The sequence below is a fragment of the Eretmochelys imbricata genome, chromosome 4 (assembly GCF_965152235.1).
Source record: "Eretmochelys imbricata isolate rEreImb1 chromosome 4, rEreImb1.hap1, whole genome shotgun sequence".
NCBI lineage: Eukaryota > Metazoa > Chordata > Testudines > Cheloniidae > Eretmochelys > Eretmochelys imbricata.
This window is the reverse complement of record NC_135575.1, coordinates 116,951,946-116,978,114: the sequence shown is the minus strand read 5'-3', so window position 1 is coordinate 116,978,114 and position 26,169 is coordinate 116,951,946. Positions and strand designations below refer to the sequence as shown.

The 26,169-nt window shown below is 38.9% G+C and overlaps 1 protein-coding gene across 2 annotated transcripts in view; it reads right to left on the bottom strand.

Annotated features, from left to right (window-relative positions):
• The window catches only part of RAB28 (RAB28, member RAS oncogene family), an 87,270-nt gene extending 63,826 nt beyond the window's left edge, over positions 1-23,444 (bottom strand). For both annotated transcript variants that reach the window (XM_077815843.1, XM_077815846.1), the window contains exons 1-3: positions 23,077-23,444; positions 14,480-14,576; positions 8,478-8,566 (exon numbers count right to left, since the gene is read on the bottom strand). In XM_077815843.1, coding sequence (XP_077671969.1) covers positions 8,478-8,566; positions 14,480-14,576; positions 23,077-23,151 — 261 coding nt within the window. In that variant the 5' untranslated portion in view covers positions 23,152-23,444. The remainder of the gene's footprint in view (positions 1-8,477; positions 8,567-14,479; positions 14,577-23,076) is intronic.
• Between the last annotated feature and the right edge of the window lie 2,725 nt (positions 23,445-26,169).

Here is a 26,169-nt window from a genome sequence, read left to right as displayed (position 1 = left end):
AGCATGATCTCCCTTTCACCCTCTTCCCCACGAAACACTCTTTCCTCTTTTATCTCACTCACTGAATCTAATGTCTTGCACCAACCGTTCCCTTCCAACTCTTCCATCGCCTGCCCCTTGACTCCATCTCTCCCAGTTACTGATCTCCTTACTCCTACTCTACCCATCCTTCCGAAATATTTCAACCTGGAAATATGCAGGAGGGAAGTACCAGTTATATAGCAAAGTTACTTTCCTAACTTTGAACATCAGTTATACAGTAGGAATTGGGGGGAAGGGGTACAAAGAGACTGGGATTGGGAGAAGCCATGCTCTCAAGCAAGCATGCTCATGAACAGGTCAATGAAGGTAACAGTTGACTGTGAGGACTGAAAGTGTTCACATGGAAACTCAAAATAAAGATCATTGTGAACTGGAGATGTGCCATCAAATACCAAGGAGAATGTAATAGATACATACTGCCTACTAACCAAGTGGCTATTCTACACAAATGGATTTTTGAGCAATTTGTGGCTGTTATAAAAACAGAGTGGCAGAAAATAAAGGAGGATGGTAAGGTCTTGAAATGAAAAGATAGACCCCCTTGGCAAAGCCCCACCTTCATTCATCTTGATTTGGGCAATAAAGCAACACCCCAGTGAGGGCAGAAAGCTTAACACAATTTATCATAGCTACCTGACAGTTGGGATGCCAAAAAACTGCACTGTATCCAAATTTTTGTTTTACTAGTGGAAGCTTTGTTGTGAGCAAGACACAGTGTTGTGCCATGTCTAATGGGAATGGAAAAAGGGGAGAACAAGGGTAGGGGTTGTTTAGGTAGGAGAATAGAAGTGAGGTTGGTAGAAAATAGAAAATGAGGAGGAGCATGTGGCATGCTCCTTCCAGCTCCAGTACTGCCACCTTCCCCATTTAGTAGAAAAGCATGACAGTCCTTATCTCAGATAGCTCCAGAGTTCAGAAGACACTTGGGCGATAGCAGCATGTTAAACAAAATTAATGCAAAGTAACGTATTTAAAATATTTATACCTAACATGATGGGCTGGCTGTCTCCAGTATCTCTTCAGACCACCACTGTGCTGCTGCAGGACTTAAAGCCAAGCATAGCCCCTGCTCCCCCTTAGGAGAAAAGGAATCCCACAACAGAGGTTTCATGGAAGATACTCTTGAAGTGAGTTCTAGCAGCTGTAGCTCCACAGTGTCCTTACTATTACCTTCCAGGCCACCTCCAACACTGCCTTAAAAAATGATGTACTTTCCTCAATCATTCCCTGTCTTTGAATCCTCTCACTGATTGTCCCACACAACAAGTTTAAACTCTTGGTACTTGCTCCTAAGGTCCTGCACAATTCTGCCATGGCGTGCCTGCCTGCCCGTGAGCACACACACACACACCTCTAACAATACCGACTTCTCCCTGCTGTTTCTCTTTCTCCCACTCCAATGTCTAGACCTTTTTCCAGGTTACCCCTTATGCATGAACTGGGAGATCACTCTCAGTATATCCGGAGCCGCACCCTCTTCTTAATTAAACAACAGAAGCAAATGCTGATGTCTGAACTCATGGAAATGATATAGGATTGACAGTGTTCACTACTCTCTCCTTTCATCTCTTGGGGCTTACTTTGATTGCAACCCAGGATATCCACAAATTGTGGAAACAGGCCCAATGCTGTCTTCAAATACCGGATATCAATGTGTTACCCAGGTTTTATATCAGTGTAACTCTATTATTTGAGACATGGGCTGGCAGGGATGCAATAGAAGACAAGGACAGACTGATTTTATGGCCTTTACACTAAATACTAATCTGTAATCTTATTTTTTGCCCCAACAAAAAGATAATGTATAATACTCTACCACCGACTTATTCTGAACTTTACAATTATGGAGGTGCTGGTCACAACTTCATATCTAAGATTTAGTTCAGTTTTCTACTGAAAGCAGAGATTCAACCTTCATTTTCTCTGGAAAAATACAGTGTATCCTCCCCAAACTTACAATACTTTAAGTACAGAGAGAACAGATATAAAATTCAATCATTGCTATTTCCCCAACATGCACATGAAATACACTTAGAAAGGAGGCATTTTTAAAGGATAAAAAATGAGAAAGAAAAACAATTAAAATTAGCCTGGTAACACAGATGTAGCACACTGCCCCACCATGAGAAAGAAAAATGTTTGAGAACTGACAGGATACCACGACGTGAACAGTATGTTAATTCTCTAGTCTCCGGCACATATTCCCTGCTTGCATAACAACATTCTGGCAATGGAGACATTATGCCTACCTTACTGTACATGTGAGTGTTTTTTGTTTCTGAATTGTAGCATATTTGCAAAAATAGTCCACTGGAAGCTGAGTGTACTGCAGAAATGATTTGCTGGTCTCTAGAGAAGGTATGGTCCGCACTACTCTTATTCTGTTAACAAGCTAATTTATGAAGTAGCATATGCCAACTCTGAAGGATACTTTACACTAGAGATATGGATAGGGTCTGCAGCTATACAGCTCAGAGTTGGGAGTTGGTCTAAAACATATTTACAGCATAAAAATGCAATTCTAAATGCTTCATAACAGTATTAAATGGAATTATACATAATTTGACACTAGAAAAAACATTTAAGAAGTTTCAAATATTTACAACAGTGGTATATTAAAAAGATTAAAGAAAATGCTAATCCAATAATTTTATAGTTTAAATATTTTATTATCAATGCTTATCAAGTTATAGCCCTATCCAAATGATAGATATGATTACGAAAGAGCTGATTAAATTTTAATTTGAGATCATTAAATTAAATTGAATGCTCATGAAAAGCCTCAGATTAAAAGTAATAGACACTGAAATCTTCTAGCCACAGAACAGACGGATCTCACGTAGTGGCATCTTCCCCCTACAAACATGCAGAGAGCACCCATGCTTAAAGGTAAGGTAGTTCACTGTCTATGCCTATTAATCATCAGCTTCTCTGAAGAGACGAACCTAAAGGTTGCCAAGACTGGGAAATCTGTGATGTGGCCACATTCTCACTAGGGACTAGATGCAAACTTCATAGCTCACAAAAGTACAAAAAGGAGCCAATCTACTTGCATCTTCTTTTGTAAATCTCTTAATAAGTTTTCCCATTGTTAACATAGGTACATAAAAGTTCCTTATACTGATAATTATCACAATAATACATTAAACAAAAATCTAAGTTAGCTTTTAAAGGGTGCCTTACTCTGGCTGTTTAAATAATATTTACTTAGCACCTTTCATTCAGAAAGATCCCAAAGCTCTTTACTGTCTGCTAGAATCATTTCAGCCACCACGAAATTTAGCCAGCTCTGGGGTGGAATGCAGCAACCACATCATTCTGGGCTAGCAACACTAAAACAACAACAGTTTTAGGAGGGGAAGTAAATTACTAACTTCTTCAGCTGAAAGTACATGGAAAATTAGGTAGATACATTGGAAATAGACTGAGACACCAAGGTTAATACCACTCCGATTGCAAAATGTGACATAGGAAGCCCAGAGCTCTGTTCTATGCCTCAGCCACAAGATGGCATCTCTAACAGTACCATAACCCAAAGCTCCATCCTGAAGAGTTGATTCTATTCTGAATGAGAAAGAAGGAAGCCACTAATGCCAATTTCTGCAGCACCTGGAGTTTCTTTGAATACCCCTCATCCAAATACTAAGCACACCCAACAGTCTGATTATGTCGTCTGACCAGATCATGGACTAAGAGGATATAGGTACAGGATATATTGTTTACAATGACTTGTGCAGAATCTGTATCTACCATATGCCCCAACCCAGGAAAATGATGCATATGGGTAGTAGACCTCTGCATCCACGTGGAGTCCATGTGACTTGCACAGGCATAGCAGTCCATTCACACACAAGAAGTTGCAGAATCAAAGCTTTACAAGGTTAAGTTCCTTGGGGCAGGAGGCAAGTCTTCCTTTTTGCAGGCAAAGCAACAAGAAAACTACCAGCACTTAATAATTAGTTCTATGGAAATGACACATGACGTTATCTGCCTTAAGAACTGAAATTATTGCCTTTTGCACACTTAATAGAACCTTAATGAAATATTCTGGATAGATATTTATGCAGACAGTATATGGTTGCTTCGGTCATACATTCATTTCACAGCTAACACGGCATTAAGGGCCAGATTTTAAAAAGGTATTTAGGCATGTAAAAATGCATATAGGCACCTAGTGAGATTTATAAGGCACCTATCTGCATCTTTACGTGCCTAAATACCTTTATAAATCTGATGCCTAATGATCTGGGATTTATGAACTCACACGTAAAAGTGATTGGATGTGAAGGGACTGACTTTTGAGGAAAGATTAAAAGAACTAATGGTAACATTTTGAAAACCACATTGATGATTTAGGCACTTAAGTCACTTATTCAAAAATAATTTTGGTACTTTGGAGACAAAATCCCATTGACTTTCAATGGGAATTAGGTGTCTAACCTGCTTACATGCTTCTGTAAATCCTATTAGACACCTATCTGCATTCTTAGGCATTTAAATACTTTTGTTAATTTGTAAATGGAGACTGGAGCAGTGGCATATTTCAAGACACTAAGTAAGTCGGTAATAATTCCTTATGAATTTTTTGCTTCAAGAATATCATCATATATTTTGTCTTAATTAAATATCTAGCTTTGGCTTATTATAATGATCAAATACATTATTCAATCATGGAATCATTTTATCTATGAAATAAAAGATCCAGGGCTGAAACCTTACCTTAATATTCAGTATGCATTATATTTTCACATTACTTAATTCCAAGATATACACACGGGTTCAACAAACAGAGCAACTGATCAGGATGCAGTATTTCTATTTGCACTTTTTAAAGTTAGACTTTAGCATATCTCGTAGCAGGTTATCAAAGTGCAAAAACAAATCAAGTCAGAGTGCAAATGGATTCTCCGATTTCATCCCTCTGAACAACCTGATTGTATCTCTAAAGAGCAATTAGTTTTGGGTCTGAATTAAGGTGACTTCTTATAGTCGTTGGTGACAAGGCGAGTAACACCAGCAATTTCAACTGCCTGCTGTGTTATGGAATGCAGGTGGATGCAGCTATATGTTCTGCCTATCTACTCCCTTTCTTTATACTTCACTATATTGCCTGCTCCCAAGAATTTTGTTATATACGTAGACTAGGATTCTTCCCTTCAAATTCCACATGGTGCCCTATTTCCATCTCCCCTTTTTCGTTTCCACTAAACCTTCAGATTCCCTACATTGAAGCAACTTTCAGCCTGGAAGAGAACAGACTACAGCTTCTTCCAGAACTATCCATGCTGTTTCATCTGTTCTTCATGGAGGCTGCTGGGAAGCTAATGTTAAGAAAGTGTTCAGACCAGCCCTGGGAGGACAGACATCTTGGCATAATACTTACTAGAATTAAGGAGACGGAAACTGACATTCATTTATTAGAAAGTTGCAACTAGTGTAGTTTATCAATCAAATAAAAGTAGCTTTTGCAGTTCTTAGTTATTTTAATGGAAATGTTACCAGATCACCCAATGCTGCTAAATTACAGATTACTATGATTTAAAAGAACACAATCAGCTTTATAAAAATCACACTTTGGTCTGAATTTTTTGGGTCTACTATTGCTACAAGAAACTCCTAAAATCATCAGTGAAAGTAATAAAAGAAAAAGTATGTGTGTTCATTGGGAACACTGTGAATAGTTAGTTTCCTTGTTTCACTGCAGTCACTTTCACCTGTTGCTTGATAGGTCTTTCACAGGACAGAGAAAATCTTTTTAAAAAAAAATTAAGTTAAGTGTGGCCGTAAAACCACAGACGTTACCAGGGTGACTCAGGTTCAGGTGTAATACTTAAAACTACTTAGTCTTTTTTAGAAATTGACTAAATTTTAAGTCGACAAGGAGGTCAGATTTTTTTACCCTATCAATTTGCAAATCTTAGTCATTTTAATTAGCAGCCCCTGTTCTATATTTATTAGTGTGATGCCAAGCCTCCACTCTTGTCCAAGTCTAGAGCCATATTCTTCCCTTTATTGTGAGAAGTAGAGATCAGAAAATAGAAGTAAAAAGAAAAAATACATGAAAACAATACATTTTATCATATACATTGTCTATTGTTCCTGTTGCAACTATTGCCAAAAATAAAAGAATGTAGTACTTAGTTTGATGTTACTAAGCCAAAAATAAAATTATGTGCTAGGGCTATCGATTAATTACCATTATCTCATATGATTAACTCAAAAAAATTAATCATGATTAATCACAGTTTTCATCGCCCTGTTAAACAATAGAATACCAATTGAAATTCAATATTTTTCAATGTTTTTCTACATTTTTAAATATATTGATTTCAATTACAACGCAGTATACAAAATTCACAGTGCTCACTTTATATTATTATTTTTATTACAAATATTTGCACTGTAAAAATGGCAAACAGAAGAAACAGTATTTTTTAATTCACCTCATACAATACTGTAGTGCATCAATCTCTTTATCGGGTAAGTGCAACTTACAAACGTAGATTTTTTTTGTTACATAACTGCACTCAAAAACAAAACAATGTAAAACTTTAGAACCTACAAGTCCACTCAGACCTACTTCTTGTTCAGCCAACTGCTAAGACAAACAAGTTTGTTTACATTTACGGGAGATAATGCTGGCAGCTTCTTATTCACAATGTCACCTGAAAGTGAGAACATGCGTTCGCATGGCACTTTTGTAGCTGGCATTGCAAGGTATTTACGTGCCTGTTATGCTAAACAGTCATATGCCCCTTCATGCTTCAGCCACCATTCCAGAGGACATGCTTCCACGCTGATGATGTCCATTAAAAAAATAATGCATTAATTAAATTTGTGACTGAACTCCTTGGGGGAGAATTGTATGTCTCCTACTCTGTTTTACCTGCATTCTGCCATATATTTCATGTTATTGCAGTCTCGGATGATGACCCAGCACATGTTGTTCATTTTAAGAACACTTTCACTGCAGGTTTGACAACACACAAAGAAGGTACCAATGTGAGATTTCTAAAGATAGCTACATCACTCAACCCAAGAATTAAGAATCTGAAGTGCCTTCCAAAAGCTGAGAGGGACGAAGTGTAAAGCATGCTTTCAGAAGTCTTAAAGGGAGCAACATTCCAAAGTGAAAACTGAAGAACCTGAACCACCAAAAAAGAAAAATCAATCTTTCTGCCGGTGGCATCTGACTCAGATGATGAAAATGAACATGCATCAGTCCATACTGCTTTGGATGGTTATCGAGCAGAACTCATTATCAGCATGGACACATGTCCTCTGGAATGGTGGTTGAAGCATGAAGGGACATACGAATCTTTAGTGCATCTGGCACATAAATATCTTGAAACGCTGGCTACAACAGTGCCATACAAATGCTTGTTCTCACTTTCAGATGATATTGTAAACATGAAGCGGGCAGCATTATCTCCAGCAAATGTAAATAAACTTGTTTGTCTGAGCGATTGGCTGAACAAGAAGGAGGACTGAGTGGACTTGTAGGTGTTAAAGTTTTACATTGTTTTATTTTTGAATGCAGTTATTTTTTGTACATAATTCTACATTTGTAAGTTCAACTTTTAAGATAAAGAGATTGCACTATAGTACCTTTATTAGGTGAATTGAAAAATACTATTTCTTTTGTTTTTTACAGTGCAAATACTTTTAATCAAAAATAAATATAAAGCGAGCACTGTACACTTTGTATTCTGTTGTAATTGAAACCAATATATTTGAAAATGTAAAAAATATCCAAAACTATTTTAAAAAATGGTATTCTATTATTGTTTAACAGTGTGATTAATCGCCATTATTTTTTTAATCGCTGGACAGCCCTATTATGTGCACATCATTAAAAACTGCATCTCAAATCTACATGTTGTTGCAATATTTTGTTTAGTCCTAGCATTCACTTAAAGTTGTTTCATAAGCTTTTGGGGCAAAAATTAATTTTCACTATATGCATGTTCTGCAAAAAATATTTAGCTACCTGGTTGCCTCCTTTTGTTTGCCCTCTTATAACCCCACTTGCTTGTATGAGCTTAATGGTGTAGGATTGCTCTTAATTTCCTCCTTCTACTTTTTCCCCTCAGGGGGCATCTGCTCTCAAAGCAGCCAGTATATCTACCATACCATGTGGATATCCAAACAGCCTTTACTGTTTACTGTGATTGCTTTTCTCAACCCAAGCCACAATGCATGGAAACATACATCTGTTTTTCGAGAGTTGTTAGGGATCTGCAAACTAGCACCTTTGCTGCTTTTTTTAAAGCCAGCGCAAACGTCACTATATCCAAAAATAAAACTTGCACATAAATCAATGCTAAAATAAATTTTAAATTAAGCAGATACTTAATTTTGTGACTAAAAATGTTTCCTGAAAGAGTACGATTATGAAAACAAAGTTGATAACTTTTGTTTTGTTTTTACTGTACCTGGGCTCCATAGATATATTTATCCAACATCTTGCCTCCTATTGTTTGTCCCCCTATATCCCACACTTGAAGAGTAACATTCAAGTTTCCTGAAAAAGAAAAATATGCAGAAGCTGATTTCTTTGAAGACACTGATTTGATGAAGTTAGATGCAACTAAATTCCAAATGTAACATTAAAGCAGTTGATACAATTCCAGCATATTTGTACTTTTTACAAATATTTTCTTGTACACCTAATAAATGTTTGGTCAAAATATGGAGATGAACAAATCAACTGGGGAAAAAAGTTAATTCCTATTAAATTATACTCATTAAGATCCAGTAAAAATATAGCTAGATATGAACCACATCTCACTGTAAATGTTCTATGGAGGAAAAGAACTAGAATGGTATAAGGTACAGTTTTCCTAAGTCGAAGTTTAATAATGTATTTCAGAGAAGCAATCTGAAAAGAAGCTTAATAAAACAAATCTTTATACCACAATAGTTGCATTGTCCTTTATTTCTAGTAATATCAACCTAACCACATATTTTATCTCCCGTGCGCCTGTTCAACTGTCTTAAACATTTAAAACTAGGATGCATGCACAGAGTAACTCTATTCTGGTAGAGCTGTTCTCAATATTACTGTACAGCTAGGTGACTATAATGCAAATGCTAACACAACCCTATTTTCAGGATACAAAATCCTTCCTCCTCTGCCCTCCCCCCTCCAAAGAGGCACTCAGCCATAAACCTGACTTGGCTTACAAATTCTCAGCCTCTAAGTTATTTTTTTTTAAACCAATGACTAGACCATCCCTTTTTGGTACACAACTCAAAGTAGCTTTAAATTCAGTTTTGAAGACCATTATTCTATACTGTAGATAATGTTTTTTGTTTGTTCTATACACAACCCCTAAAAAAACCCAAGAAACAGAAATACCAAAATGAATGATATGCTAAGAAGTAAAAAAAAAAAAATCATCTTCAGTCCATGCAAACCTGTCAAATTCACATAGTTGTTAAAGTCTATTGCATCCAAAGAACTCAATGGTCCACTGAGCCATCTTTAGATGTAATGAAACAGATGTATTTTATGAGCAAACAATCCAAACTAGCACACAAAATACATACATACACACAGATCTATGCCAACCTGTAACACACACAGAGTGCATAACTTGACTGTCATCTTTTATGATCAGATACCTTCTACAGTACAAAACTGATGGTCAGGAAGCATCAGACTCTAGTACAGTAAAGTTCAATACAAATTTTCACCAATCTAACTACAATGCATACATTAATAATACTTTGTAAGTATAAAAAATTATAACTTCCAATTAATTTTTATTTCTAGACAAAAATGCAATAAAGTGACACATTCCACATAAGTCATAAAATTTAAGTCTAACATTTCTTAACTCATACCAATAGTGTGGTATGTAATGGGGGAAGAAAAAGCAAAATACTATGGGTTACAGAGAGAGTTTTAGCCTTAAATTGGATATTTATTATTATATTACAAACTTTATGTTCTTGAGCAAAATGTTATCTATTTACCCATAAAGAAACAGAGCATTTACATGAAGAACTTTTATTAGCATTAAATGAGTTACACAAGTAAATATCCCACTTATTGATGAAAATTTATTCTACTGCTTTGTGACAGAAGACAGTAAGTTACAAACAGATACATGGATATACTGTGCTTGGGCTACAAAATGTAACAATTACATTTTTATAACACATTTTGTTTTACTTTGGTTAAGTGTTCAGACTTTTTAGCCAAATCTTTTAAAATTGGTACATATGTCTCAGATGTGAATATTTCATGTACTTACTGAAAGATTCAATTGATTCAGAATACTAAAAACAAGCTTTACTTATTAATCTGTTTTTAAATTTATGAAATCCCCTTCTTAAAAACAAAGAATATTTATGGAAACAGTGTATTTATGTTCAATATTCAAAAGTAACCTTTCACCTGTAATAAGAAACATATCTGTTTTCATAAGGCATTGACAAATCATTAAATGATGCTTTTAAAACTTAGAACATAAATCTATAGTGACTACAGATAACGCAGGAATAAGTCTTTCATAACACATATGTGGTTATGAACAAACTGGTGAATCAGCACTAGGAAGCAACTATGCTTCTTCAGTGGGTAACCAAATTAAATACACCCAAAAGCCCACAAAACAACTCATTCTGTAGTGTCCTATATCTAACTTCATTGTAACAGGTTTCAGAGTAACAGCCATGTTAGTCTGTATTCGCAAAAAGAAAAGGAGTACTTGTGGCACCTTAGAGACTAACCAATTTATCTGAGCATAAGCTTTCGTGAGCTACAGCTCACTTCATCGGATGCATACTGTGGAAAGTGTAGAAGATCTTTTTATAGACACAAAGGATGAAAAAATACCTCCCACTTTGTGTGTATAAAAAGATCTTCTACACTTTCCACAGTATGCATCCGATGAAGTGAGCTGTAGCTCACGAAAGCTTAGTCTCTAAGGTGCCACAAGTACTCCTTTTCTTTTAACTTCACTGTATTCGTTCTATTGCCAATTTACCATTTAATTCATGTTCGATATATGGAAAAATATATTAGAAATAGTGTAACTTTTGAAACAAGGAAATTTTAGAATCATAATTGTGTGTGCTAAAATGTTTCCAAATTGATTACTATCCAATGTTGGAGACAAACACAAGTTATTGGGCTCAATACAGGGGTAACTGGGTGATCTTCTCTGGCCTGTGTTACACAGGAGGTCAGACTAGATGATCTAGGTCTCTTATAGTCTTAAAAACTTATGAAGTTTTCCCCTTCTATTAATATTATAGAAAATAAAAACTTGTTTGTCTAAATAAAGCTTCATTGTTTCATTCATGTTAAGGTGACTCCTGGCTTAAATTAAACTAGAGCAATTACTGAAATTCATATTGATTATCTAGAGTAATAAATTAGTATTAACCCTATACTGCTTCATATGTTTTTTGCAAGATTATTCCATGTTGTGTAGTATCTATTTTGTGGTCAACTTTTTAGGATAGCTATGACAGTAGAAAAAATCTGAACAATATGACTATTTAAAATTCAAATATCAGATATGGTAACATTAAATTTTACTTTTGGCATAAAATGTATTTATCTACTGACCAATTTAAAGGAAGTGTATATTAACTCATGAGTGGCAATAACAAAAAAGTTAACTATACATGAAGAAAAATGTCAACAGTTTGCTTTTTTACAGCTATAGTATGCTTTCTCCAAGCACCAAAATGAATGTACCAGTAAACAATTAAAGCTAAAGAATTCCAGAAAAATTGCATAGAGTCTATTGATGACAAACAAGAAAATTCAAGTGGAGTTTTTTGTTTGTTTGTTTATTAATTTGTTTTACACACGCTTAGTAGAAAATGGCATGCATTGGGATGCAAAAAATGAGTAAATGAGAACATATAGGTATATAGGTTGCTTTTGGTCTGAACTGAAGCCACTAAAAGGATTCAACAGTGACCTTTGTAAAAGTATGCTTGGTGCATTGGTTAACCTTACTTAAAGCGCTGCACAGTCCAGATGAAACTAAAAACACAAGTCTGCCTACTTCTTGTACTGAAGACTTAAAAAATCCTATTCACAGTAGAACCCTGTTTAGTGAACTGTACCCACAACCTCCCTGCAAGTATTTTGACTATGGCTCTTAAGAAGCTCTATCAGCAGAACCTCTGGCTAACAGATAGACTATTTAAAGCCATAAAATCTGTAGAGTGATTGCATCCAGACTTTACAGAATATTGGATCATGAAATATACTGAAATGGATCGGTACTTGGAAAATAATTACCTGGAAAAAATTTCATGGAGAACACTAAAAATCAAATTGTTCACAATTACACTACTCAAAAATACTTGCAACATGTATTAAGTTGTTATTTTATTTGAATCATCAACTGGTAAAATGTTATTCCACTTCTTACTGTAAAATTATATCAGTTACTAAAAAAATTGAAAAGTATAAGACTATACTGGATAAACACAACATTCCAAACCAACATTTCATTTTTATCTACTAATATTAAGTTCCTATTTGTTTTTAAATAGTTTTTATGGGGATGGAATAATACATATTTCTGTTTGGTTTTAAAACTATCATTTCAATTTTGAAAAATCTGCTTACATTTAAAATCAACACATAAATTAGTGCTGTTCCGAAGTCAGTTATCTACCAGCTGTCCTACTAAAGGATGCAAACTAGTGTATGTTTTTCTACTGATATTTGCATACTTTTGTCTAGTTATATGAATTCATCTTTAGAGAAATATTAATAACTTTGAATAAGCAAAACTAATAGTTGCAATCAATAAATTAAAAGAATCCATTTACTGAGGAAGTGCATTCCATAGTTACTTTTTGAAAACCTTTCCCCCCCAAAATCTGACTTTTCCATAAAAATGAGACAGAGGGACACAGTGAGAAACCAAGGGAAAAATGCATCTTTCCTGATATAAAATGTATTTATTTTACAAATACAGAAATAAGAAAATATACATGAGCAGTCACTATTCTATATGTTTGGGTGTGATTTACACCTACACTCTTATTTTGAAACATAATAATTATGGAACAAAACTATTATGAATGGGGACAAAAGTATTATACTTCTCCAAATTTTCCACCCAAAAGGAATATTTAGAAACTCAACAATGTACTAATAGCTTCTGTATGTTTAACCATTGGAAAAAACCTTGCAAAAGTACAAGTTCTCAGCATACATGCTGTATGATTTGTGTACACATTCCATTTACAAGTGCTGCTGTAAGTATTCTGCATAGTTGTATTTCTAGAAGAGCAGGCAGGACAATAAAATATTACTCTATCCATTTTATACAGAAATAAGCACACAGAGTTGGAATTTGCGTCAAGTCATACACAAAAGAGTACACTGGAATAACTAATAAAATAATCTTGAAGAACAGAATCCTTTTACGTACTCCTGCATTCTATATCACTTGGGGGGAAAATTAACATAACATTTAAAAATTATTGGCAATATAGTTTTAACAAAATGAAGTTCAGAACACTGCATGTTTTCATGGAAGATTGCAAATTTCTTTTCTAGTTTGCTACTTGTATCTTACCAAAATAAAGACAGAACTTGCATCAACTTTATCATACCTGACTGCAACTTAATACTTAAAAGTGCTTTTTCCAGCTTTCATTTATTAAGCTCACCAGGGTAAATTGCTTTTAATGGAATACTTTCATGCTTACAAATTGAACAGCCACAATGAATGAATGGTTCTTTTTATACCCCCAATTGTTCAGAAACAAACTTTAAGCACTAACCATTCTTTTTTTATTATTTTTTGCATTTTCCATGCAGTGTGTGCAACTGGCATCTAAATAGTTTCTTTGCCGTCGTGAACTGAAACATCTTGAATGCTCAAACTGTATTTTTATGAGTGCCGAGGGACGTTAAATTTTAGTGGTCTATTAAATGCCAGCAATTTCATGCTGCCTTGCATAAAACAGCATTCACATATTAGAGCACAGCGATTCCATAGGTACATTATACTTCTCCCCCACAACCGAAATACAAGTTCAGTGTATTTTATCTAAAAAACTAGATTTATTTCAAAATGCAAAGATATTTTCAGTTAATACATAATTATATTTGGTTTATGTTATGTATTATACTACTATCCACTTGAAGAGGTTAATTTTAATAGGGATACCAAAAAGTAATATTTTTTAAAATGTGGCTAATAATGGTTCTAGGAAAATAACAATCTTTAAAGACATAAACTGCCAGTACACAATCCTTTTTCACTTGGTGTCTACATAATAAGAAATCCGAGAGAAACTACCCTCAATAGCCAAATTAATTGTTCTATTTAAAAACATCTGCATGAAAAGCACTAGCTTATGTTATGTATTTCATTCTCAATACCTTGTCACTGGAGTTTTACTATTACCACCACTTTCAATCTAAGACTCTATATTCTCTTACCTGGTAATGTTATTCTTTTCAAAAAGAAGTCCAGTCCTACAGTCTGTCTGTACTGTTTCCCAAAAGCTTCTTGGGCAAAACGTGTGGCTAAAGATGTCTAAAAACAGAACCATATCAAATTATTTGATATTTTAAAGGCTGCAAACCCAATTTAAACCAGTCCTAAATCTTATAAAACAAAGGTAAGCAACTTTTTAATCAACGCCAGCTAACAATATTCTACGATAGCAGACAAGCTTTCTGTCAAGTTTAAAAAATAATAAAAGTAGATGATAATGGCAAGTTATGTCAGCAAAAAAACAAAGAGTAAAACATTCAGCATGCTTCCTGTACATTTTAAAAATATTCTGATATTAAAAATGCAGAATTGTGTTACATTTTTAATTGAGTGCCAAATAGCGCACTCTGCTCCATACAAACATACGGTGATATGGTCTCTACCCCATAGGGCTAACAATTGTTAAAAAGAAAGTCCTGATTTCTACAACACAGGACCATGTACACAGCACTAATCACAAACCTTCAACACAAGGCAACTGCTCACACACAGATCCACACTGCAGGTCTGTATGGTTGCAGGGATCCACTTCCTGCACAAATGTTGCAAGATAAGGGCCTACCTGGGGACTAACCTAGTGCCTGATCCTGCAAACATTTATATGCCTATTGAGACTACACACATGAAGTTTTGCATATATTGTGTCAAACAGTAAGTTAGAAATTGTTTTCCTAGTGTTAAATTTCACAAAGTTATGTCATCGTGAATGTACACGGATACATAGAGCTGCCTTTTGAAATAACAGATTTCTTAATTTTTACTAGGAACCTCAAAAAGGGCATGCTTCTAATGACTTTAATATGCAGAAAGTAACAACGTACGTATTTTCTGTTTCTTCATGACCAGTTCTAATCCATTCATCAAAGGCAATAAAAATACATGATATAATGTAAAAAGGATACAAAAGAATAGAAAACACCAGTTATATGCATTCCTAGAACTGTTGAAAAAAAATAATGTGATGCCTTAAAACGTAGTGTGATGTTGCTTAAAGAATGTATCCTATATCAAATCATTGCCAGGCATTTCTCAGTCTCTTGTTAACATAACATCTACAAACTGCAGAAATTAGCCATATTTCTGCCTCTATTTGTAAGGGAAAAAAATATCAGGAAACAGCTTCACAAAGCCCCTACACTGCCAGAGACTGACATCCAAAGTGACTAAATAGGAATCTAGCCAATCTTTAAATAAACCACTAAACGACATCAAGTGTTATTAAAAATGGGTAGTAGAGGATATCCAGTTAACATACAATATATTACAATAATACAAATAGTCCTGTTACTGAAAACCAGACATGTTACACTACTAATGTATTAAAAAAAAGGAGGAGGGGGGAAGAGGGGCACTGTAACGCTCGCTCTTGTTCTACAACAGCTTGTACCTTTTTTTCATGAGAAGTTATTTATACATTACCACCACCAAAGGACTCCACAATTAAGGAATCAAGCATGAATAGGGAAATAGGGATCCAGAAAGTTATTTGTGAAGGAAGTAATACAAAACTTAATAGTTGCTTGATTGTATCATTCATATTCCCACCACTGTCAGAGATTAATAGGTGTCTTGAACTCAGAAGATATTTTTAGACCTGATCCAAAACCCAATTAAATTAATGAGAATCTTTTAATTTACTCTAGTGGACTCAGGCTCATAGAGAATTAGAAAATTAGAATTAGAAAACAAGCAAACTATAATTAAATAAGCATATTCATGCCATTTGTACCACACTTGAAAGTGAAAATGTTGAGGATCACAGAGGATGAGAATCCATCTGTCACCGCAAAACTATCTGACAATTATTTTAAAGTACATATTCAAAATAAAATTCAGTAAAAATTTTGACTGGAATACCACTAACTCATTCACATTGATTTTGTAATCTAACACTGAGCATTTGATCATTTCACAAACAGTATTTAAAAAAAAAAAAAAATCTATCACCACCTCAGATGTAGGCAAGTATAAATAAAGTGCAGAAGTACGCTATATAGGCCCTCTTTTCCTGTAAACTGAATGTTTAATTACAAAATAGGAACTTTTCCCTTGTAATTTCCCCTTTCATTAGTGAATAATAACTAGCACCTGGGATGAAGAACAAAATATAATCTGACTATATCATAGGGTTTTGGAATATACAAAATCCTAATTTAGATCCATGATAAATAAGCAAACCCTCCCCTGTTTTAAGGGTACAGTAAATATTAACTTTATCACTCTGTGACACTTGATATTCCCAAAAGGTTTCTAGGGGTGTTAATAAAAATAAACAACACATTCAATTAACAGCCAACCAATAAGAGCAACCAGTAATCAACAGCATGGCAAAGTTCTCTTAAATAGTTTTCCTCCACTCTCCTGAATGCAAAGGAATTTATAGCAGAAAGTCATTGACTAACTCCTTTTTTAATTTTTTAATGAATGTTAGTGCTCACGAAAGGTGTAGGATTGCCAGCCGTGAAGACTGGAGTTCTCTATTCATTCACAGAACAAGTATTTATCCACAAGAACACTGACAGCAGCAGTTCAAGTCCTCTACACATGGAAAAGTTGTCTCCATGCCCATTCAGGTCCATCCACAATGCAAAAGCTCCCTGCAATCCTAAAATTATTCTCTAGAGGGGTTCTTGAGAAAGGTTTTAGGTAACAATTTGGCAGCAGCCGTGGCCTGTGTGGTCAAGGTAAATTATTTTCCATTCCAATGGTTGATGAAAGCCATTCTAGCTCAAAAGAACATTTTCTGTGACTGTTTTTAACAAGGTTTTCCCCACCCAAAAAGTTTCATTAATCTGAAGAACAATTTTGTAACATAGACTGGGTCTCATTCCATGACCTCTCTACTATGACTGCCAACTAGAGTGCCCGTTGTGTTGACAGACTCTCTATTTAGGACCCAATTCAGCAAAGCATTTAAGCACTTGCCTAAATATAAGCATATGCATAAGTACTTTGCTGAACCGGGATGGCTGACTGAATCCGGGTCTTAATGCATATGCCTGATATTTATTAAGCAGCCCAGTCCCTCCCCTTTCAGCTAAAGTTCTTGGGGTGTTGAATTAGCAATTCATATAATTAAATCATAAGAGTAGAAGAACAACAAAGAGCTTAAAAGCCAAAGCAGCAGTTTTAAGAATGAGTGATTTGGGGGGAGTTCCCTACAAAACAAGGATACAGTTTAATGTAAGGGGTGAAGGACAGGAGAAGACTGCTTGCTTATATTTTTAGATCAATCACCAACTAGTTGTATCACCTGTGCTGGAAATGGTCCATAAATTGTCGTGAAAAAGAGCTCTGCAGCTCAAAAGCTTGTCTCTTTCACAACAGAACTTGGTCTAATAAAAGAAATTACTTTGTCTCTCTCATATCCTGAGACAAACAAGGCTACACCACCACTGCAAACATTCATTTACAGACAAACAAACAAAAAAATCAGACTGTCTGAAAAACAGTTACCATCTGTCAAATGTTAGATGGCAAGTCATGGTATAGGCCAGTGTTTCCCCAACTTGGGACGCCGCTTGTTCAGGGAAAGCCCCTGGCGGGCCAGGCCGGTTTGTTTACCTGCCGCGTCCACAGGTTCGGCCGATCGCAGCTCCCACTGGACAGCGTCAGTTTTGCTTTCCCACCAGCCATGTTGTGGTTATTTGTAGAGCAGGAGTAGGAACTTCCCAAAGGCTGCCCTACTTGCCTTTTCCTCCCTAGGAGGTAAATTTTTCAGAAGTGCTAATGGGACTTTGGCTGTTACCTCTGGATCCAACAATAAAGGTCTTCCATCAAAGGTTTCCACTTTACCAAACCCATTGAGAATTCACTATCACTACCCAAAAATTAATCTGTATCCCCTCTCACCTCACCCCTTCCAGTTTATCATGTCTCTATTTATAGTAGCAATGCCCACTGGACCACATTCTGTACCAGCACCAGATTGTAAGAATCTTAGTTAGATGCACAAAATGACAGAACACTGTAGGGCACAAAATGCTTTAATTTTTGTACGGGTTATGGAGTAACTCAAATATGGATAACTTTTCATTGAAGAAAGTCTAGGTCTAGTTTATAAAAACACAGTGATCTAAAATTTTGCTTATTCCTAGTTTACAAAGCAAATAATTTTATAATTTTGGTTTTTTGGCCTTCCCACTCCACTGCGACCCAACAATGAAAAACTGTCCTATAAAAGAAAAAATGGCTGATAAATATTTACAGACAACCTATTTATTTTCACTGTCTAGGTTTGCAAGTCTGAATATGGCTCTTTGAAGAGTTTCTCCATCTGCAAAATGGAGACTACGATAGTAATCTACATGATAGTGGTGGAGTGAAATTTAATTAATGTTTATAAAGTACTTTGAGATGTTCAAATGAAAGGTAGTACAAAAGTACAAAGTATTAGGTGGGTAGTGAGGCTATAAATGCTAAATACTTTTTAGTTAGAGAAGGAAATTCCAGTTCATTAATGGCTGAAAATAGTTATATGATAAGTAGACCAATATTTACAGTACTTCCTCAGAGATCAGCAATAATGAAGTCTGAAATTATGTTGATCAATGAGGTTATAGAATGTGAAAATAGAGTCTCACTACCCCCAGGTCAATTCAAAATTAAAAAAAAAAGAGGAGGGGGGGAGAATAGACACATCAGAAAGATCCAGGAGCAATGCACAGTTGAGAAGCCCACCTCAAAGCTGATGTACGGGAAGAGGGTTTTAGGATTCCTACCAGGGGCAGGACGCAGTTAAGTTCCATCTTTTGTATCAACCTCGAGAGTAGATATCTGATAAATTGGAGACCCACACCCATCTGGAAGGGAGAGAAGGAATGTGCACTGCCCCTTATCTCCAGCCCGAAAGCCTCCTAACTTTTGGGGTGGTCCCAGCTATTCTATTCTTCCTCTAACCTCCCAGTAGGTAAGGGGATGGTGCATTTCTGCTGCTCTACCCACTCCCATGACCTTTATTTTTCCAAGAACACCTTACCCATGAATAGCTCCGGAACCTAGTTCCACAGAGAGACACAGCTTTCCTGAGCAGCAGCAGAGCAAAACTAATGTGATTTTTGTTAGTTTCACTACTGCCATGTTTCTCAACATGCAAACCAATGAGCATGTGGAAAGATGTAGAAGCAGAATCCAGAGACTGACACCATTTTTTCAATCGATATTAATGTCACTAATTTTAAAAAAGTTTGGTTTCGTTTCTGGAGGGGAGGGTTTTGACAAAAGCTCTCATTCCTGAATTTTGTTCCCTTTTCCTCTTTCCCTCCTCTTCCTTCCTATAAAAGAAAGTCATTTCTTTTATACTGCTGTGTATTTTTGCTTAACTCAATCCTCCTTTTCTGTTTCAGATTTCTTTTCCTCACCTGGTTTAATCTGTTTTCCTTATTTTTGTCTAACTCATTCCAACCCCTTTTTATCACCATTTTTCCCTCAGGTCATGCATTGTTTTCCCAATTTTTTTTTCTTTTTAATATTTTCTTAGCATTTTTTAAAATTTTAATCTTTTGTTTACTTTCTCCATTTTATTATACTGTTTTTCTTCTGGCATGTGTCTTTGTACTTCTATCAGTCGCTCCTCCCTTTCTATCATGCTGTTACCCTTACGTCTCTCCTCCAGGAGCAGCACTTCCACTCCTTCCCATCAAGTCAACCTGATTTAGACTCCCCAGCTACCCTGAATCGTTACCATTTCCCTTACCACCCTGCCATGTCGCCACTCAGGTTTAGCCCATCTATCCCTCCATCTCAATCTATGGAGAGTTTGACGGGCCAAACCTGAGTAGCACTGTGACATCATCTGACAGGTCGCAATGCCACTACTGTGCACTGAGTGCTAGGTGGGCTCTCTCTCTCCAACCTTCCCCTCCAGGTCTCATTTTTCAGAACCCCCACTATACTCTTGTGTATATTTTTGTAGCAAAAAAAATACACGTAGTGTCGTTTCCATGAGTGTTTTTCCCCACACACCTGTCATGAAATTTTCTCAAAAAGTGAATGGGAGTGAAGCATTGCTCCCTGCCTCATGAACGGGGCACGACTGAGGAGGAGAAATGGAAACACTGTCCTGGACTGCAACTGCCACTGAGCTGTCTGAGCAGTTTTGTTTTTAAACTACTGCCAGCAGTTCCACAGAATTTGAATCCTTCCCCCTATCTCCCAGGCATGACACCAGAAGACATGCAAGTTTGCTGCCTTCTTGTAAGCTGGCTGAATCATTGTTCCTTGAGAGGCAGGAGACCAGTGTTGCCAATGCTGGCCCGGAGGAAGAAAAGGAAAACATGAAGTTCTGGATCTCAGGAGGGAATGAGGGAATATATCTTCTGCCACTATTCCCATTCCTCTCCATTGACTGAAGATCATAGTTCCTGCAGAGAGAGGAACGTGCACAGTGAATGGGGGCTGAGAACGTGCACAAAGGAGGCTGGATGAGAAACATATACAAGAGGGAGGCTGGGTGGGGGATAAAGAAACTTATGCTTATACCCACACCATTTTAAGAACGAGGGGGAACAAGTGACAATACAAGAGAGGAACTCAAATGGTTTGGTCTTAAGAGGTCTCCAAATTCACCTGAACTGGCCCCAAGGCTGTATTTTTATCCCCTTCATTCAGGCTATCAGACCTCTTTTACTTTTGCAAGATTTTTCTGCAAGGCCCAAAGTTGCAAGTTCCTTTTCCTGCAGCAGAGGATTTGGGATGCAACCAGGAAAAAAAAAAAAAAAAAAATGCACCAATGCTTGTAATTCCAGTTATGGTAAGAGGTCTTGCCATAAGGTGCTAAACAGCAGTAGTGAAAACGACTTCTTAGTTTGATTTGTATACTGGGAAAGCTAAGAGCAAAAGACTAGAGCAATCTTGAGCATTTATAATACGCTCCTTAAATTGTCACTTGGAATTATTTGTCCACTGATTCAAACATAACACTATTTTTATGGCATAAAAGGTTTTCTTTACAACCATTAGAGCTAGATACTCTTTCATTTAAAGAAAAGAGTAAAGTCTACATTTAGCCACTTGCCTTTTTCACCACAGAGAATTTTCCTACTTATCCATGGCAAGCAGATTTTCCAACACCTGCAAATTATACGAAGTCTTGGTTTTTCACCTGAATCATAAGTAAACCAGTTTTTCCGTGTCTGAACTTTTAATTTCCTACTGGAAAGTCAGTAACAAAGGAGAAATTGTACTTTTGAAATTCACATTCATGAGGGAGATTATCAGGTATGTCTTATAAACACATTCAAGATATGTGTAATAATACATACACTATGATCACTTTTTGTTGCAAGTAAAGATCAGGTCTTATTGTCTTCTTTGGTGCATAGCGACTTGTGCTTTGCCTTATTTGACTCTATGCTGGTCAGGGACCTCATGTAGTCCACAATTCTGTAACCATGTTATTTGTTAATTACGTTCCTAACCTTCACAGAAAGAAAACCTTGAAAACGTGAACCAAAATTAAAACACCACACTGGTGACTTCCCATATCCTGAAATAATAGCTCTGACAGATATAAAGTTGCCTTATTCGTGTGAGTAGTCTAGTAGTTTTTGAAACCTTAAGAACACAACTTGAACAGCAACGTTCGTAACTAGTGCACTGTTGATTTCAGCAGCAACATCCAGCTAGTATGTTTGCCCCCTAACCCCAGATTCCCTCCCTCTGCCTTGCCAGAACCCCAAATCCCTTCCCAGTGCCTGTCCAGATGCCAAAAGCTGCAGCTTCCCCCCCGACAACCTCTGTGATGCAACTATGCCTTGCCAATACAAAGTGTGCAACATACCGAAAATACGGGAACAATATAGGATAAATCGGTTTTAATGTCAAAATAAACACCACAAAGGCAACTGTAGTGATTGTATTAACAACTTTTACCTTTATTAAGGACTTTTATACTTGAAGTTCAGCCAGTCTAGAATTCCTAGGTTGCCGCACCAGAGCGTGGCAGGACGCAGGAGCCTTGCCCAGAGTTTGAGTGCCGGTTGCCAGGGGGCGGAAGGGTCTAGGGGGCTGCTCGGCGCCACTGCTCTTTGCGCCCCACAAGACAGATGGGGCTGGCCACAGTAGCCTCCCCTCCCACTGCCTGTCTCGGGGGGCTGCGCTGACAGCGGGGAACCCTCATCGCTGCCATTCGCTGCCCCAAGAGGTCTCTGGAGACCCGGCCGGAGAGGCCGCTCGTGGCGCGATTGTTCCACCCCCACCGCCGCGCTGTGGGCCTCGCGTCCGAGGTCGTTGGACTCCCGGGGACGGGGCTAGGCACAGCGGCCGGTCGCGTGTCAGTCACTGGCCAGATATGGCGACAGCGACAGGCGCGAGACGCTCGTGACGGGGGCAGGGGCTTGGCTCTTTGAGCTACGCGAGCCGCACGCGCTGCTAGCCGCGGGGTGGGGCCGGCTGGGGGGCGAAGAAGGCGGGTCCGGTGCGAGGCCGGGGCCTGCACCCCGGGACGCTCCGCGGCTGGAGGGGACAGAGAACATCCCGGGGAGGGCTGGGGTGCAGCCCCGGCAGCGAGGAGCGGGGGCAGACGGGCCCCGGCACTGACCTTGCCGGAGGTGCCGTCCCCCAACACCACTAGCTTGAGCTGCCGGTCCGGACTCTCCTCCTCCGAGTCCGACATGGTCCCTGCGCCCGGCGGGGCGGGGCGGGGAGCGGGTGCCGCACTCACGAAGCCGCTACCGGCACAGAAGCCGAAGCCGCCATCTTCCCTGGATGCGGCCGCTGTCACTAAGGCCGAGCCTGGGCGAGACCACCGCGCGGCCGAACCGGAGGAGGGCGAGAGAGACGGAGCGGCGGCCCCAGCGGCCGCTCCCCGGCCTGGGAATCAGCTCGCTGGGCCCCCCGCGTCCCTGCACCCTCACAGCCTCTCCCCCCTCCCTGCGCGATAGTGGCTTGGCCCGGAATTCTGAGCGCTTCAATGGTTTAATCCCCTCGTGACGCCCGGCGTGGTAACTAAGGGCCGTGGAGTGAAAGGTCACAGGGCGGGGAGCGCCACAACTGGCCCCTCCCTCTCCCTTCCCCAAGGGGGCGGTGCTTAGGGGATTTCCCGCCCTCTACTTTGCCCCCCCAGGCAAGGCACGGGGATTATTTGCCCTCTGCTCAGGAGGTGGGGCGGCGGGGGGCGGGGCATGGGAATTTTCGCCCCACCCCCTCGCTCAGGGGCGTGGCATTTACTCCCGTCTCCGAGCGCTGGGCGAAGGGGGTGAGCAGAGGGTTCTTTTGCCCATGCCGCGTGGAGCCCTCCCCTTCCCCCCCCCCCCCCCCGCGTCGCTCGGCCCTAGGAAGCGGGGGAAGGAGCTGCCTTGGCCTGGGGAGGGGAACCGTGTCCCCAGGCTGCTGCCGTCGGGCGGGGTGCAAATGAGAGCGGGCTGGAGCCGCCCCCAGGGGAGATCAAGCCAGCGCCACCCTCCCCCGTTCTGTGCTGCTGCCCAGGCTGGGGAGCGGGGGCTGTAAGATCGCTTCTCCCCTTCCTGCCCCAGTGATTCGGGGCGCGGGCCCAAGCACTGAAGCGCTCCCAGGGGAGGCAGGCAGCCCCCTCCCCCACAAAGGAAGAAGCCCTTCCAGGGGCTGGGCTCAGGCGGTGTGTTTCTGGCTGTAGCCATCAAGGACTAACGTGTTGGTGGCACTTCTCCCCTACAACGCAGCTGACAGCCTGAGCCGGATCGGACCCCTTCTTGTGTGCAGGGCCGCAGGAAGGAGCCCAAGGGGGGGAAGCCATCAAACAGAACCAGATTTGAATGGCATGGGACCCTGTGTGCCAGGTCCCAATGCTTCTCCCTCAGGTTTGGCCCAGCCACCCCTCTGTCATGCCAGCAGGGAAGGGGCTCTACAAGTACTCCACCAGCTGTGGTCAGCCCCCCGCCTCCCCCCACGGTACACTTGCTGAGTAGGTTCTCAGAAGTGGGGGACGTGGCTGGCTCTGTTTTTAAAAAGCGAAAGGTGCCAAAGGTCCTTTGTCTCATTCCCCCCATTTTCCGGCAGCTGTGTGCATTGCTCACTAAGTTCTCACTAGAGAATCTTTGATGATGATACATACACAACATGGATGAGGAAAATACTCAAAACATCCATCTTGATTCTTTTCATTATGGAGCTAGGTGAAACACCTGTGCTGTCATATAAGTGTAAGTCAAAGTATAAAAAAGCAAAAACCAGCTGGGAACTGAAAAATTGGATGCTAACAGACTGTGAATCCTAGTGATTATTTAACATGGTGACATTCTAAACAAAAAGAGCTCTCAGCCCTGTGTGCAGGTATTTCCATTGCTTCACACTGACTCAACAGACATTCTAGGCTTCAGAGTTACAGTCCTGGAATCTTTTTCTATACACTGTGATAGTGCCCAGAGAGCCACTATTTTAGGCAATGTACAAACAGAATAAAGGATGTTTCCTGTCTCTAGACCTCTGTGAGTTTGCATAGCTGGCATATAGCTTGCATATTTGGAGTTCAAAAAGGAGGCATTCCCGTTGCGTGTATTGTAAGAAGCATATTTGTGCACTTCTTTAAAGCATTCCTTTCTGAAAACTGACGGTTAAAATGGCATCTAAGGGTCCCATTTTCCATCTCACAATGATTTCCAGTAAAAATTTGCTCAGTTTACATGAGGTTTTTTTTCTTACTGCAGCTCCTGCAGACTCAGCCTGGGTTCTGAAAGCTAATCTGGGTTCTTGTATGTTATTACCAGTAATGAAGATTCAGAGGCAAGGGTGCATGGGCCCAGAATACTTGGGATGCTGACTAGCTGGCAAGTGTCCATGGCCTGGCCTGTATTTTTGCCTAGTCTACATGGTCACTTCATAGTACAATACCCTGAAAACTATCAGGGAGATAAACTAATGCTAACCCCCGCAGGAAGACTGGGAATCTCAGTTTCCTGGTGTTAATACTGAGGTCTTATATAGTGCTCTTCATCAACAGATCACAAAGTGATTCATAATCTTCCATGTGTTTATCCTTATAATGCCATATGAAGTAATGATATGTCAGTCTTTTCAACTTTGGCAATTTACAACGTACCAGACCTTAACATCTCATAATTCCAATTACATTCTTGCTTCTTTCTCTCAACTTCAATTCTAGACTGATTTCTACAGCTACTATCTTGAAAACTAGTACTTGTGACACCTGAGAGACCAACCCATTTATTTGAGCATGAGCTTTCGTGAGCTGCAGCTCGCTTCATCGGCTGCATACTGTGGAAAATACAGAAGATGTTTTTATACACACAAACCATGAAAAAATGGGTGTTTATCACTATAAAATGTTCTCTCTCCCCCCACCCTACTCTCCTGCTGGTAATAGCTTATCTAAAATGATCACTCTCCTTACAATGTGTATGATAATCAAGGTGGGCCATTTCCAGCACAAATCCAGGGTTTAACAAGAACGTCTGAGGAACAGTGGCGGGGGGGAGGGTGAAAGAATAAACAAGGGGAAATAGGCTTGAATAGAGACTGGGAATGGTTGAGTTATTATAAAAAGTAACCTAAGTTAATTGTATCCAATTTGCAAATTAATTCCAATTCAGCAGTCTCTCGCTGGAGTCTGGTTTTGAAGTTTTTCTGTTGTAATATCGCAACTTTCATGTCTGTAATCGCGTGACCAGAGAGATTGAAGTGTTCTCCGACTGGTTTA